The sequence below is a fragment of the Heterocephalus glaber genome, unplaced genomic scaffold (genome assembly GCF_053883595.1).
Source record: "Heterocephalus glaber isolate CG9 unplaced genomic scaffold, H.glaber_assembly_v1.0 deba00000122, whole genome shotgun sequence".
Classification (NCBI taxonomy): domain Eukaryota; kingdom Metazoa; phylum Chordata; class Mammalia; order Rodentia; family Bathyergidae; genus Heterocephalus; species Heterocephalus glaber.
The window spans coordinates 84,935,947-84,953,085 of NW_028258138.1; the positions used below are offsets into that span (position 1 = coordinate 84,935,947).

A 17,139-nucleotide genomic window follows, 5' to 3' on the forward strand; every position below is an offset into this window, starting at 1 on the left:
GAGATGCTTCCTATACACCTTAGCCCTGGTGCTCTGCTTGAGACTCTAGGATGTGCTGTGCAGACTACAGGGACCCCAGACCCCGGCAGTGTGCAAGTCTGCCCGGCCAGCTCGGATGGGAATGGCTCACATCCCCGGAATGGGAGTAACTCAGGAAGTAAGAGAAAGGGCAACAAGGGCATCTGTTTTCACTTGTGCTGCAGAGATCTTGCCAAAGGCCTCCGCTGACCTGGAGACCACCCTTCGAAGGGAAAGCAGCCGTGTGCTGGCTGGATATCACGAACTTGCTCCGGGCCCAGGACGCTGGCTCGAGACGCTGGCAACCCCTCAGGTCTCTGGTGTACAGATACCCAAAACCAAGGAAATCTGAAATGCTGTCCATAACAGCTTTGTTCCCTGTCCAGCTAACTCTATAACCAGATGCTCCATCTGTCTATAAGCTCTTATAATCCTCAGGAGCAATTCTTACATTAAAGGATGAAGGAGGCGGTCTCTTACTATGCTCACTGTATGGGTGATTACTTCCAAGGCAAATCTGACTTAAGAATCTAACACTAGATGCTATTTTCCTGCAACTACTGCTGGCCTGTCCTAGCCAAGGGAGCCTGAGACTTCAAAGCAGGATATACCACATAGATTTTGCAATGCTGGTTTTCTTCCATCTGAATCTTATAATCCCTGAATCTAACCCCAAAATCACAACACTGATTCAGAAATGTGAATGTTCACAGCCATATTCATTCAAACTGCAGAATAAAGACCTCACTTGGCTCTTGTATCACTTTCCTTGTATAATAACCTCTACTTGTCGGCTCTAACGTTTCCCTTCCCACTGGCTCTAACACTCATGGCCACCTTTTCTCAGCCATGGTGGGCTCCTGCCTTCATCGCTCTTCTGGACCCAGGAAATGTTCTTCCTGTCATGTCACGTGGCTGGCCCCTCCTTGCCATTCAGATCTCAGATGTCCCAGCTTCCAGGAGACCGTCCCTCATCTCAATCTAGAGCAGTGACCCCAGCCCACACGCATTCTCTCCATCCTACTTTATCTTCCCAGCACAGTACTATACAATATTTTCGTGGGTGTCAGTTTGCTCATTGGTTGTCCATCCCAGAGCGAAGGCCTGCTCCAGGACAGCCAGGGGTTCCTGCACCAGGGTATCTCCAGATACAGAGCCAGAAGGAGAGCAGCCTATAGCAGGGGCCCAATACATGTTTGCTCAATGAATGGTTCAGCTCTCTGTCCTTTTAACACAGCTGCACTGAAACTGGGGTGACAAACACTTGTGGGACAAGTGCAGTGGGAAGATAGAGGACTTAGCATTTTTGCAGTGTATATTACCGACATCTTCACCAATCAGTGGGGAGAATCTGCAGGCCATTAGTAAACTCCAGCATCCAAAGGGAACCCCAATGCCCATTATCACAGACCACCAATAATCATTTATAGTTTTGCTTCATCGATGTGATAGAAGAGAGATTTATAAAACAAATAAAATGTGTTTCAAATAAAAGTAAACCAGTTCATTTTTTTCTTTTTTGCAATCTCTATAGCAAAGGAGTGCCTACCTTCTTAAAGTAGATGGCTACAGAGCAATGGTGGTGAACCTCTGGCATGCATGCCATTTGTTTTTCTTTTAAGACAAAAGATGTTAATGTGTGAGTTTTTTTAATTAAAACCTCAGTATTCAGGTTTAATTGCAGTGTTGGCACTTTGCAAACTACAGTGGATTTGGGCATTCGTCTCTAAAAGGTTCGCCATCACTGGTACAGAGGTTGTGATCAGAGCCCATCTGTAATCAAGGACTCTAAGCCAGGACAGAATACTTGGTTGTTTCATTGGTTCTTTAGTGGGAAAGGCTGAGGAGAAACCTCTGGCAGATGAAATGGCCGGGCAGCCCTTTCTTCAAACAAGCTGTGAGGACAGAGGTCACCAGTAGGTGGAGGACGTGCCTGTTCAATCTCATAGGAGTCCACAGGTCTGGCTTCAATTCTGTGTGGAAGACCTAGTGGCCTCCACCTTATTACCTCATCTTCTACTGCAGTGAGGCCAGTAGAGCTGCCACCTAGCAACAGTCACCCAGTAGTTCTTCCTGAGCGCCTGCCCTGTGTCCCATGCCATGCTTCCAAATGACAGGAAAGACATTAAGGAGAATCCTCCACCTTAGCGAACTCAGTTAAACAGGTCAGACAAACCATGTGACCCACCAGGTGAGCAACCACAGCATTTGTCCAAGCGCTGGAAATGCCATGGTGCAGTAAGAACACAGGGCATGGTAGCAGAGGACCAGGACGAGGCATCACAGGAGAGGGGCTGAGCAGCCTCCACAGGAATCTGTTCTCGAGGCTGAGGCTTCACCACCCAGGCAAACGAACAACCAAGGGGCATCGCCAGCCTGAGCCACAAGACATCTTTACATCTGGAAGTTGTGCAAAGGAATCTGGATATCTGTTTTCCTTGAAAGACTGAGGGCCAGGTGGGTGGTGGGTGAGCAGCAGCTGCCCCTTGGGGACGGCACTGTACTGCATCCACATGGCCCTGCCGGCCCTGCCCACTGGCGCTCGGCGCCCACTCCACCCCCTCATCTGCCTGCTCCCCTCTAGCCTCTACATGGGGTGCTGGTTCCACACAGCTCCTGACTCCATGATTTGAGGTCACATGGCATGAGCCATTATAGCTGTGGCAACCAGACACCACCTCCTGTCTCCCGGTAGCCTCTAACCTTTGAGCCCTTTGGATGCTGGAAGACGGCTCTCATATCTTATGTCTGACACACACTGCTAAGATCCACATGTGCCAGTTTTAAAATGAGGGAACAAAATAATAAATCAGAGATGCTTCTGACTCTCAAGAAGCAAGAGTCTACTGAGAAAGAAAAGCCTGCAGTCTAAGAAGACCAGTGGTTCAGTGAGCTGATCAAAATGTGAGGTAGGAAGCAGAAAAGGCCTGAGAATGTAAGTTACAGGGACATAGGGTAGGAACAGGAATGAGGCGATCGGGAGCCATGAGGTGCTTTTGGGTCATCACATTACTTCAATGTGGCTGGAGCACAAGTGAGATGAAGACACGGAAGCAGCAGGGGACGTCATGAAAGAGGAAATGGAAGCCGCAGGCCGAGGTCAGATAACATGGCATTTAAGTTATGCTCTGTAAATAAATGGCTCCTGGCCTCGATGGGTTTATAGAAACTTTGGAAAAGTGAACACAAGCTATGGGCCCATCCCCCACTTGAGCACACAAATATCCACAAAGCCCGTGCAGGACAACACACACAGGGTCCATAAAGCTGTGGCTGGACCCAGGTTCAGACTTCAAGTTAGAGATGAGGAAGCACCACAGGCTTGGGCAATTACAGCAATCAGGGCTCTTGTCTATAACGATAGAAACGTACACCAACTCAAGTCAACAGGAACTTACTTTTCAAAGCACTAGGAGAATCTCCCAGGACTAGTGACACAATCCCGACCTCTATCGGGAGGTGAGAGAGACTGGAGGAGGTGGCCAGGAGCTGAGGGAAGCCGGCAGTGAGGAAGGTAGTCACTGTCCTTCCACAAGCAGAGACTAGACAGCACACCGGTACCTCAGATCTGCGCTTTTAGACATACACAACCCAGCAAGCAAGAGGAGCCGTGCCCTTCCCACATCCAGGTTTCAAGTGACCCAAGAGAAACAAAGGTGACCCCTAGCTTCCACCATGGAGCCAAGAGCCTCCCGTCCCCAGCCTCACCAGAGAGCACAGCAAGACCTCACTGAGAGGGGCCAGGCTCGGAAGTCAGCACCCGCCACCTGGCCCGCAGCAGCAGAGGTGACTCTGTGCAGCATCTCTGTCTTCTCCCCACATAAACCCAGCTTCCGCCCTCCTGCACAGGCTTATTCCTGTGAATGTACTCTGCGGAGTGCGTGCCCTTATTAAAAGAGGGCCCAGGACTCAGCGCAGTCACAGCACCCAGCCCAAGAGTGCGACGGGAGCAGGCGCCTCTCTCTGGGCCGGAAGTCTCTCCCTGTGGCCTCAGAGTGCAAACTGCACACAGGTTTGCAAACACAGGAGCATGTGCAGCATTGGTCTTCAGCCAATAAGCTACAGAGTGCTAAATGCTTTAGAAATCAGACTTAGTCTGGATGAAGACTTCATCTCAGGATAATAAATCAAAACCAAATAAATCAGTATGTTGGTCTGAGACAGGTGGAAAGTTTCATGATGGGAGAGTACAATTAATCATTCCAAGACACCCAGGCCCCTGCACCTTTCCCACTGTCAGGGTGAGGGGTGAGAAGCAGTTGTAGCTTTAGGCGCCTCGGCACAATCACGTAGCTGCACGCTACAGGCCAGTTCCTCTGCGAAACAGAAAGCTGGGCAGGCTAAGCCAAGCCTGGGTTTCCAAGAAGAGCCACCCTGGAGGAGGCCGGAAAATCACTTCAGATTCCACTCCGGGACCCTCCTGCTCCGTGAAGTTATAAGTTAAAAGTCCCTCTTCTGAGGCCCAGGCTCTTTGGAGGAGTTAAGCAGCACAATGGAAAACACTAAATAATCCTCACTGAAGCTGGACTGTGGTTTCAAATTTATTTTCCTACTAATAATATTTTTCATAAATGTGGAGTTTCTGAAATGGACAAACCCACAAAAAATAAACAACTGTTTGCAGCCACATTAGTATCCCATTCCCATGCTGCAAAGACCAAATTAAATTAGCATTTTTACATTTAAAGGGGGAAAAAATCTTTTACTACCTGCTTTTAAAAGAAAAACCACTGATGAAAAAAACATATATATGCATTTTCAACCAAACCACATTAATCCATGGAAAACTACATTCCAGCGGCATTTGTGACTTATTGAAAATCCACAGTTTAATGCCGTTTTGTCCACGGAGTAACAGCATGTTTATAGCTTCCCCTTCTCAGATTTCCAGAGAAGCAAGAGCTAGCACTGTCTGTTTCATAATAAATTTTTCTCCTCTGACCTTGAAACTGTTGTGATGGTTGCCCTCACCTGTACCCCACAGCCTGACAACCCCGGAAGCTGCTGTGAATGGCACAGGACAAGGCAGAGCCTGCTGCCCCCTCCTCTCCACTCTGGGTTCCACCTTCCTCATCTAGGTTCTCATCGCCCTGTGTGGGAACCACTGCACCACCCCGATCTGTTCTCCCCTCTCCAGCAGCCTGCCGCGGACGCTGCGCTGAACTTCCAAATCACCATTCTGATTGTGATTCCCAGATGTTTGGTTACATGTTAATTTACCATGTTTTCCACCATCTGACTGCTGCAGGCTCCTCAATGCACTCAACCCCCTGCCACCTCTTGCAGTGTGACTGGGATGTCCTGTCCCAGCACGGCCCTGAGAGTCCAGAAGGCAACCGATTCTGCAACCTTTTCCCGGGTCAGGGCGGGAAGAGTGACAGGGATGACTGGGAGGAAGGAAATCCTGAGGCCTCCTCTGAACCCCGCACGATGAGCACTAAGAAACAACACCCTAGGCTAGGGGTGTAGTTTGACCCCATCATGAAAGAAAGAACCAAAAAGGCAGAAAAAGAGCAAGAGAAGAAAAAAAGTAAACTATGTGAGGTATAATTGAAAAGTACAGTGAATGTTTACGTTTTTTAGAAAATTATTACAGTACAAGACACATGGCCACAAATCCCACTCAGAATCCTCCCCTCACTTCAACACTTATCCCATTCTTCTCATCACTTTCTTCAGCAGCTCTGGAGTCCTCTTTCCTGAGTGTCTTTAGTTGTGCTGTCACGGCTGCTTCAATGTCCCCAGTCAATTCAAAACACTGCCCTTTCGTGGTCAATTTTGACTGGGGAAGAGCCGGAAGTTGCACAGTGCCAAATCCAGTGAATAAGGTGAGTGAGGACGGTATGTTTTTACAAGCTTCCCTTTTCATTGGATGACAATCGGCAGCAACTGCATTCACCAATTATCTGATCACACTTCATAAAGACCCTCAGGAAAGAGGACTCCAGAACTGCTTCAGAAAGTAGCAAGGATGATGGGATGAGTGTGTTCAAAGTGAGGGGGGTGTGTTGAAGGGGATTCATGGCCATGTGTGTTTTACTGCAATGATCCCCACTGTACCAGTACTACACCTGAACTTTCCAACATTCAGTGAGGTATTAAGAAGATAAAAATGTTTCACTTTCACAAACATCTAACGATCCGTCCCAGTTCTCAAGGTGTTTGCAGTATAACTGGCAACACTCTGAAAAGATAAATGAGGATGCAGGTATGTTTTGGCATCCTGTGATCACACACACACACACACACACACACACACACACACGTGTGTGTGGCTCCTCGGGGACCAAGGTGGAAGAGAGAGCACACCGGCTGAGTGTGCTGTGGTTTCTTCAAATTTGTGTGCATGCGTGTGTCCATGAGCACGGTCAGTGCACACACATCAGCCTTTCTCCTTTCTCTCATCTCATCAAACGATTTTTCCTCTCTTCTTTTCTTTTCATCTTCCTCCTCTCTGCCCCTTTTCCCTTATAAGGTTAAGAATACAGAATAAAGTATTATAGCTTGTTATTTCTTCTGTCAATTATGTAGACTTTTATAGTCCTGCTTGGAACACTTTATACATTCTCAATTATGTTATATTGTGCCATCTTAAATCATGGTCTCTGGGTGTTTTTGCTGTCCCTTCAGTGGCCCTTGAGTGAATACAGGCCCATCTTTGTGGTTTCTCCCACTGCAGTCCTTCCTAAAGGCAATACAAAGAACCATCTTCCTCAAAAATTTTTTTAAAACTACACATTGCCTCTGCCCAGCATGTAGAGTGGTAGCCTGTTACATGCTCATCTGAAACATGCAGTGAATGGCCATCACTGCAACTGTCATGTGGTCAGAGCTGCTGTCCACACACATACAATGGGTTCTTGTTTTTCTTGTCATTGCTATTGACATGTGACAATGTCCTGCTGAAAGCCATAGACTCATCCCCGGAACAAAAAGCAACTGCCCAAAAGCTCCAACTGAGAAGTTCTTACTAGGAAACTTTCTCCTAAGTACTTCGAAAAAAAAAAAAATTAAGAGGCTATAGTAACCAAACAGCTAACATCAAAGATGCTTTTCTGGGCCGTGTCCTAAGACTATCACACTGACAGTCTGTGGCAAAGTGAACTCTTCAAGACGGAGAAGAAAGTGAGCAGCCACAGGACTAATATGGCTTTCACCAGACCAAGTGCAGATAAAATGCCAGGATGACAGAAATGTCAAAAGAGGTCACAGTACGTCTGTCTAATTCTTAAGTGACAATAACTTGGAATTTAGTCAAGAACAATAATCATTGCCCCAGATGTCTGGAAAGAAAAGGCAACTTCGCATTTTATATGAGAAAGTAAATTGGTTCCCATTGGTATCACGGATATTTGATGGGAAGAGACTCAGTACACTGCATGGAGAAGTATGGCTGTCATTAGGGCTGTTCCACATATTCACTTCCCCATCCCTGTGGTAAGGCTCCACCCCTTCAAAGCTCATCCCGCCCATATGATCTGCTTCAGTCAATCAAATCAGGGTGGAGTGATCTGGGTCACATGCTGGTACACTTTAAGAGCCAGTGAGCAATTAGCCACATCCCCTTCCTCTGGCCCACAGGACGACGGGGAGCACAATGGAGTGATATGGAGCCTCCCTCAAGCCTGGTCCCTGTGATCCTCAGACTGAACAGACCTCCTTGCTCCCTTCTTTTGGATATTCAGAGTAAACAAGAAATAAATTGTTGGGACAAGCCACTGAGACACTGGGATCATTACTGAACTAATATCCTCAAGCCCAAAAATAGACATTGACAAGTTTAGGAATGAGAACTTTCTGTCTGAACATACCCATACAGGAGAGAATCACTGCCCAAAAGAAAAGGATTTTTCTGGACTAAAAGTTACTTTATAGACAAAGGAAGCATTTGCTCGTATGGAAGCCTGAAAATTGAAAACAAAAGTAAAAGTAGCAAAAACGGAAAAGATGGCAAGAGGTTAGCTTCTGGGGGAGACAATGATGGTGGGAGAAAATGTCCCACTGATAAAGGGTCTCCGAAGAGCAGAGGGGTGCAGAGTAGACGAGGGGACATTGGCTGTCTTCCTGTCTGCAGAGGCCTCTTTCTACACAAAGCAGGGAGCCCTAAAATCCAGTCCCCAGCTGCAAGGGCCACAGCTCAATTCCCGAAGGGCAGCAATACGACCAGGATGATTTTAAGCAAAGGGAATGCTGAGTAATAGATCCTTGGATTTAAAATTACAGTTACAGTTATAAGCTCGGGGAGAATAAGCTTTCTGGGCCGGGGATTTAGCTCAGTGGTTCCTGCCTCGAAAGCTCGAGGCCCCGAGTTTGATCCCCAGTACCAAAAAAAACCACAATAAGCTTTCTTTTCCTGTTCCTCCTTGGGGTAGCTGAGAATGGCAGGGCCAGCAGCCAAGGAGCCACAGAACTGCAGGGCCAAGAAGGGGACAGGGATGGAACACAGCGGCCAGGGCAGGGGGCCCCAGGGCCACTGAGGCCGAAACCAAGGAGGCGGCTGGGGGGAAGATGCTGGAGGGCCAGGGTCCAGGACGCATCGGGGAGCGGGCAGATTAGTGTACCAAGGGTGACGGGAGACACTGGCTATGCTTCGAGGTCTAGTAGGGACACCCAGAACTGTCGCGGCACACGCATAGTACGACTTGTCTGCCAGCCTCGGGCCCAGGACCAGGACCAGGGCCACCGTTTCCTGTGGTTCGGGTACCACCCAGTACCCGACACGCACAGCCAGTGTGACCCCAACACACCAGTCCTCCGCTCTTCCTGCAGAAGGTGCGTGTTGAGGTGACACACATCACTCACATCTGGTAGAGGAAGGGGTAAACTCAAGAAGAAAGTAGCACTCCCAAGTCTTCTGAGATTTCAGTTTGGCCCATTTTCTCCTAGAAAATAGCGTAGGGCTCTTTACTGTTGGCCTGAACCTGCACATGGTGGCCAGACAGCTGAGAAGTCACTGAAAGCTGGTGGGTCCAGAGAAACACCGGGCTGACAGGGAAAGGAGTGGAGCTAAGAGAAAGCAAACTATCCCAGATGTGGCTTCCAAAACAACTGGAGTATGGTATCTTTCTGCCTGACAGAAAGAGTTATAATTTGATTTATTCTTTTATACTTTGTTCCATAACAATCTATTAATTTATTTCATCTTGTAAAAATGAAAACGACAGATAAAACCCAAGGATGCATTTTACTTGGCTTTATCACTGAAGTCCGTCACGCAGATTTTAAGGAGTTTGGCCCCACGAAGATCTATAAACCCTAGAAGGGTCTATAATTTCCCTTGGAGTGTCTTCTAGCTTTTTATGGAAAACTTTGTACAAAAATTCTTACAAGAACAACAACCAAGTCTGTTGAGAATGGCAGAGTTGGATGCTGAATGTCTACAAGCTATTTTAAAAATCAATTTCCTTAATATCTGAGAACAGTTCCCTGGACACTTATTTTACTGAACTGACCCTTCTTATATTGTAAACTGCCTTCATACTTTTCCATTGCATAAACACAAACCACACTTCCTAGGCTTAGCAGAGACACTCTATGAGCTCTGAAAAGCCCCGGCCCTTCCTTCCTTCGAGGGACTCTTCTACAATGCGACAGCTCACATGTAGCCAGCCTTCCTGGGTCATTCCTTAAATGCAGCGAGCTCTGAAAACTTCTCCTAAAACCAACATACCAGGATGAGAAACAGCCGAAAAGAAACTCTTTATCCTCAAAGTAACCGAAACCCTCATCACCTCTTTGGTCTGAGGAGAAAAACCAGAGCCAAGAAAAGCCAAAGTAAGTTATCGTCACAGGACTGCCAACACTGGCTTGTAAGAGGACAAGAGGAGAGGCCGAAGCCACGGAGAGCAAGGGATGAGCTGCAAGACCTGGATTCGTTGCTTTACTGTTATTTCTGGTTTTGAGGGTTTTTTCCCATCAACTCTAGATGTCTTCCTGAAAATCAGTCTGTTCCAGGTCCCTGTACTTGATTCCAAGGCCATGATCATCACAAATTCAAACAAATGTGCCAACAGCCAGCCAGCACTTCACCAGGAGATGGTCCCAGGCAAAGCTGGTCACACGAGCAATGACATGGCATCCAGGTCAGTGTAGTGCACCCCAGCCAGCCGGGCCACCCAGCCCGGACACTGGCAGAACGAATGCCCCCAGTACACTCCCTTTCACTGGCGCCCGGCCAACCCCTCTGCCCTTCTTCCCACTTCCGCCACAGGCTCCGTCCTCTGTGTCACCTTGACTCGGCTCCTGAGCTTGGTACCTGTGCCCCTTCCCCTCCCACGCCTGCGGGACCCCCGACCACACACTTTAACCCTTTCCCCCTGTAGGCAACAGCTGGCAAATAACCCTCCAGCTATTCCTTGCCAGTCCCTGGGGATGGATCATGGGCATTCTGAACATTTAAAGAACTTGGGGGTTTTATTCAGCTTGTGTTTCATTGGAATGGCCTGTGTGCATTTCTAAATGTAATTATCAGAAATTTGGAAGGAGAAAATAGTTGCGCACAGGCCTCGGGGAGTCCATCTGGCTTAGCAGAAGCTCCAAGCCACACTCTGACTGTGGCTATCTCTCCCTACACTGTCACCTCAGAACCAATGTCTCAGCTCACACTGGTGCACACATGAAGGCTGCCTCACGACGCACACTCATGTCCAGGAGAAGAAGCTAACTTTGGAGAAACGACAGCACCGGAGTCTCTATGTCCCTAAATGGCATGGGTTTCCACAATGGGAAAAGCAGTCCAAGTCAAAACCGAGTGTGCTGAGTGCAGGCACTTGGAACAAAGGGGCAGCGTCACCCTCCAGAGTCCCCTGCCTGGGCACTTCCATGTTTGCCTCCAATCTTCTACTTGGTTAAGAAGAGCATTTGCAAGCTGGGCGTGGTCCCAGCACTCATGAGGCTGAGGCAGGAGGATCACTGCAAGTTCATGGCCAGCCAGGGTTACATCATGAGACCTTGTCTCAAAAATACAAAAACCAAAAACAAAAATTTGGCTTAAGGTCTTTTTTTTTTTTTTGGTACCGGGATCAAACTCAGGTCCTTGCACTTGCACAGCAGGCAGCGAAACCACTGAGCTAAATCCCTGGCCCCTTGCTCAAGGGCTTAACCCAAACAAATAAAGATTCAGAAGGATTAAATTAAAGAGATAAAGATTTTGGTTCCTAAATTCCTGATGGACCTGTTGCTGGGGCTAGATGGTTCCAACTAGAAAGTAAACAGAGTAATGTTAATCTAGGCAACTCTAGAGTCCACAGACGAAGTGATGTTCATAATTTTTATTAACTCATTTATTCATGAAGTAAAAGGGGAAGACCTTTGAGGATAATTACAAAATGGATTCATTCATCCAACATAGATTTATGGAGTACAAATGGAACCTAAGTAATGATCAGAAGTCCAAGTGACGTGGCAGAGCATGTTTTAGGGAAGATGAAGTGGGCATCTTCTGCTATGACAAAGAAGGCCTTGTTCTTTGGGGGGAAAGAGTAAATATTTACATAGCAATACTCTTCCTGTGATCCCTAAAGAACGCTTTATATTTTCCAAGGTATTCTAGGAAGCTAACTTATTCCAAAACCTAAAAGCTGCTGAAATAAGGGGAGGAGCAAAAGGCAGCTGCAGAAAGGAAGGGACCTGGCCATAGTAAAAGGAAAGAGATTGTGAGCTAAGAGGTATATAAAAAGGTGAGAAATTCACTGAGTTTGTCAGAGAGGTAGCCGAAAAGGGGGTAAAGTCCTGAGAAAAGAACAGTGTCATTTTGTCTTATTTAAGAAAAGCTCTTGCTAAATTGCCCAGGAGGGCCTCAAGGTTGGCAATCCTCCTGCCTCAGCCTCCCAAGTGGCTGGAATGACAGGAGTGCACCAGCACACCCAGCTCTAGTGGTGCTGTTTGGGATTTATGGCCCAGAGGCAAGGCCAGGCTTCTAATTAACTCGCCTGGTCTGCCCACAGGTCTGTACAGGCTCGGCAGCTGGGCAGGATAGAACAGAGCACATAACCTGGCTTGACTTTCCTTCTACTTCTTTTTTCTTCCTCCCTCCTTCCTTCATTTCTTCCTTCCTTCCCAGACACAGGCACCCATCACTTCCAACAGAACTGTCCTTGCAGTCTTGACACCCACCACAACCCCGACCTCGGGCTTCGTTCCCGAGCTTGGAGCGAGGCCACAGTCTCCAGGCGGCGTCCATGGCGGCCGGTTCTCACTGCTCTGGGCCCCTGCCCTCCAGGCCTCTGCTCCAGGAGTCCCTGGGACTTCACTCGGGCTCCACTCTGCCTACAATGGCCTGCGCCCCCTTGGTCAGGGAAGACTGTGCCCCCCTGCTCCAGGCACCCAGCCATCTTCTCCCCCATCACTCCCCGTGTCATGGCAGGTGTGACCAACTGTGCACACCCCCCTTAGACGCAGAGTCACCGGAACACAGAGACCACGCATCCTTCTCAGCTTTGTATCCTAGCATTTGTCACAATACCCAATCCAAAGAAATCAGTGCATCTTTGCTTAATTAAAGAAATCAGATACCATCTTAGGTCAACAGAGAAAGGCTGTCCCTCTGGAAGCTCTTCCTATCCAATGCCACCCAACCTCTACGTCCAACAAGCATGTCACTAGCTCCTCGACACCAAGGTAGCAGCCCCCAGGACTTGGGAAGCCCTGCAGTGCTCAGGGGCTCTTGCCAACCTCATCTGATACTGACCATTCTCCACTCTGGACACGATTTCCAGAAACACCTACCTCCCTTCACTTCTCAGGCATGCAGTCCTCGCTTGCTCCTCTCAGCTCCGCACCTGCTGTCTTGTCTGCCTGGAATTCCTCCTGACTGCTGTCTGCCAGAACATTCTTGCTTATTATTTCTCTGGGGCCGATTGCTATCTTCTCAGTGAAGCCAGCTCTGACCTCTCCTTGCTGGTCTCCCAAGTGCTCATGGCTCCGTGGGCCCCTCCAGTACAGCAGTTGTCTTCTTTTGAGTACATCACACAATCACCTCGGAAGGGAGCTCTCCCATCACACCTACGTTCGTGGTGAATTTGAGGTAAACACTGCTCTACCACTTCTCTGGAGCAAGACTGGGCAAACCTTCTCCGCCAAGGGCCAGAGCGTATTCTAGGATTGGTAGGTTTTTCAGTCTCTGTCACAAGTACTCACCTCTCACCACAGTGCAAAAGCAACCATAGCAAATACATGGTTGTATTCTTGTGAAAGTTAATTGTACAAAACCAGGTGGAAAGTCTCCTTTGGGCCATAGTTCACTCGTCTCAGTTCTAGGGACTTCATCACAGTTCATCAAATCAAAATAGATCTGATAATGTGGGAAACTGAAACCTGACCTCTGCCCTCAAATTATTCCCTTATCCTGTGCCCAAATTGTCGGTAGTCTCAGTCTTTTCTTTTTTGGTATCAGGGATCGAACTCGGGTCCTCACACTTGCACAGCAGGCGGTGAAACCACTGAGCTAAATCCCCGGCCCAGTAGTCTCAGCCTTTAAGCAGTTACTCTTCAGACAATCCACAGTCAATACTCAATAACTGGTTGTAAGTCAGGAATCAGTGAGAAAGCAGTTAGGATTCCATTAGGCAGTAAGGACAGCCACCCCAAAATGGAATCGAGAAGCCCAGAAACACCTGGGTAGGCATCTTCTGGCTGTCTGGGACCTTTGAGAATGACCAGGCAGCCACTGGCTCAAGGGCACATGGGCTCTGCATGGCACTGCATGAGCAATGCACAGATTGGACCCTGAAAAGCATGTGGTCTCCTATGGGGTAGACAGCATATCATTTGTGCAATGGGCCAAGCTCCCTTCTAAACCCCTTAAAAGCCCCTAGACAGAGAGGCTCTATGGGTATCCGGCTCAGGACCCTCTCCCAGCCAGCAGGAGCTTTACCTCATTGCCTTTATATCTTTTAAATACATTTGCTTACACCCCACCTCCTCCAACCATGGTTTCATTCTTCATCATCAGTGGACACGACCCCAGTGTCCCAGTGTCTTAGTTACTTTTCTCTCATTGCTGAGACAAAATACCTGACACCCAAATTTAAAGGGAGAAAGGTTTATTTGGCTCACAGTGTGTAGAAGTTTCAGTCCATAATCAGCTGGCTCCAAGGCAGGGCGGCCTGGCAGAGGGGCTTTGCAGAGGAGAAACAGTTCATGGCAAGCAGAAGACAGCAAAAGCAAACAAGAAAGGGACAACCACAGCTCTTCCTGTCCCTTTTATTTTCTGTCCCAGCTACTTAGGGCAGGTAACAGTCACACCCTTAATCCCAGTGCCCTTTAACCTAGCAGTGCATCATGAGTCAATTCCAAGGTCACACACTCTAGATGCAGCCACCTCTGAAAAAGCCCCGCCTATGACTGCCTGAGGCTTTGGGGGACCTCTAGACACAGCCATGACATCCGGTTTCAGTGACAGAGCTGAGCTGAATGGGATGGACATAGAGCCCTAAGGCCGACGCCTCTGCAAAGCTCCCACCCCTAACCTGACTCTAAGGACAAATTAAACCTTAACTACATGCTCTTCACCCTAGTGCTGACCTCCTGAAAATAAGCAAGCTCTATTTCTATGATGAGCATCTACTCCAGGGCCCCATACTGTGCCTCCCACATATACCTGGCTTTCATCTCAGTTTCTGGTTTCATCAGTTATGAAAACAACACTGCCAAAAGAAGCAGGCAATTAGAAATAAGCTGCCAACAACAGTGGGCCACAAGGTTCACACTGAGCAGCAAGATGTCCAGGTGTTCCCAAGTGTTGGTCCACAGCACTCATCAGCACTGCTCCAACCCTGATCTTCACATATAGAGAACGTAATAATCAGAAAAATGGATGGGGGAAAATCAAGTTAGGAAAGGAGATGCTTGTTGAGTTCTGAACCTCTTGAGGGCAGGGATCATTCTTGTTCACCTTTGCACAGACAGAGTAAGTGACACATACTGAGAAGTGTTTGGTGACGATGAATGAATGAATTAGTGAAGCTGTGGCCTGAGATAATTAAGTCTGCCAAGTGCACGCATTGTCCAAATCCCCTCGAGTAGTCTTTAAAATAAGAAGTACCCAGAGGGAGTTGGAAACGCTTTCAGGTGTAAAAGGGAAGACACCCAGGACCTCCTTTCTCCAGCAGACTCACCGTCTCTAGTGTTTGCACTCAGGATTTGGGTTCGCAGTTCCTCCAGGCTGATTCCCAGGCACCTGCAGATCTCCTCGGGGCTGTAGGGCTCTGGGTGAAGGGCGTCGTCTGTGACCAACAGCATGTCTTCCAGGCTGATCCCTAGTTGGGCCTGCACCTCCTCCAGCCGAAGGACTTTGTCCCATTGCAGGCTTTTGTGCTTAGCCAGGAGCTACAAATGGAAATCAAGATAATGGTCAGTCTCCACTTCAGCATTTGATATGTGCCATTTTAACTAGCTGGATTCCATTTTTAGCTGTTTGGTCATTCTGTTTTGTTTCGTTTCCATTCAACCTGTCCAAATTCCCCACCATTGCTTGGCAATGCTTACTGGGTTCAGATGTTTGGAATTAAACATGCCAACATGCCCATATGACTCTCAGGCTAGTTGAGTACTGGTGCTGAAACACATACACACACACACACACACACACACACACACACACGCTTAACTAATACCCCCGCTGATTTTTCTTCCAGACAATACTTTTCCCTCGGGGCTATTTCTTGGAATAATTTCATCCTTTGCTCCCTATTCAGTCCACCCCCTTGCACATCCTTCTGTATCAAGTCTAGAGAAAACTACTTGAATCTCATGTGACCTGGATCCCCAATTTCATTAGAGCGCTTCCTGTTTACCACAAGCCTCTTTGAAAATGGCTAATGAGTTTAAGTGTCTGGGAGTTTGGAGTAAACTCCCAGATTTTAAATGAAAACCTCATTGGTGACCTTATGAAAAATCTCTTCATCAGGTCGCCAGTAGAAGCAGAGCTGTGTGTGTCTCTGCCCTCCAGAAAAAGCTTGGCTTCCAGTTGTGCCCTGAGGCAGCTCTACAAGCAGGGCAAAGCACTCACCAGCTCCATCCATGGGACCCCAGCCCAGATTCCTTCTGCTTCTCTTTCTCCCCAAACCACTGCCAACCCTCAGAACAGGTAACAATCAAAACTGCCGATTTCTCTTGCCCAGATCTAAACAATTCATTGCCTGGGTGTGAGGACAGCAGGTGCAAAAAGAAGTGAGCAAGGGAATGGGAAATTTGTCTTCAGGAAATGTGTGTCTGATTTGCTCTGCTATTATGCTGATGATCTGATTTTCTTTCCTTTCTACAGGAAGCAGGATTTACCAAAGACTGTTAAGATTTGGTTAGGAACACTCACTTCTAAAGAATGTTAATAACAACTTTTCACATTCATTAATTATCTTTTTAATATCCCTGGCTCATACATTTGAAAGAAGTTAATGATTTTAAGGCAGAGCTAAGAAAAGAGACAATAGAATTAGGTTTTCTGTTCAATTATTTTGCAGAACATGGTACCATGTTTAAAAGCAAGGACATGAGCTAAGACCTTTCTTCTGGCCTTGTTTGCTTAACTCATTTAGTTAATGTTGGTTAGCTGTACTGGGTTGATAGCTCTAAACTGACTTATTCATTCATTTACGGAATTCATTCATTCATGGTCTATACTGCAATGTATACAAAACTAATTTAAGAAAATTTATAAAGACATATGTAATATAAAACTAACAAAGAAATACAATATATCTTATATGGAAAGAAAGCTGAAGTCAATAACACTACAATAACACTTTCTAGTATAACATATCCAGAATGTAACAAAAATAATAAAATAAAATTGCTGTGTGATTTTAAAGGTATTTTTAAATTTCTCCTTATTTTCAACAACTCTGTGAGATAGGAAAAGAGAGTATAGTATTTTGCTCCATGTAGGAAATGAGAGGATAGTATTTTTCCAAGATCACCTAACTAGTAAATATCAGAGTTGGAAGTGGAATCCACAACCTACAGCTCTTTCCTTCTTCAAAGCCAGGTTCTCAGTCTCCCAGTGATGCTCATGAGTTCAAATCACCACCCAGGTCTTAAAATGTATTTCTAAGCATGAGCTAAGGTTTGTGCTAGGAGAGAACACTCCAATGACTAAAAACACTTTGACAAATGGATTCCTTC

The 17,139-nt window shown here is 47.2% G+C and overlaps 1 protein-coding gene across 4 annotated transcripts in view; it reads right to left on the reverse strand.

The window, feature by feature from the left end:
• Galk2 (galactokinase 2) overlaps positions 1 to 17,139 on the reverse strand; it is a 105,264-nt gene that overhangs the window by 17,169 nt on the left and 70,956 nt on the right. For all 4 annotated transcript variants that reach the window (XM_087180968.1, XM_004835432.3, XM_087180964.1 and 1 more), the window contains one exon: positions 15,135 to 15,345. In XM_087180968.1, coding sequence (XP_087037094.1) covers positions 15,135 to 15,345 — 211 coding nt within the window. The remainder of the gene's footprint in view (positions 1 to 15,134; positions 15,346 to 17,139) is intronic.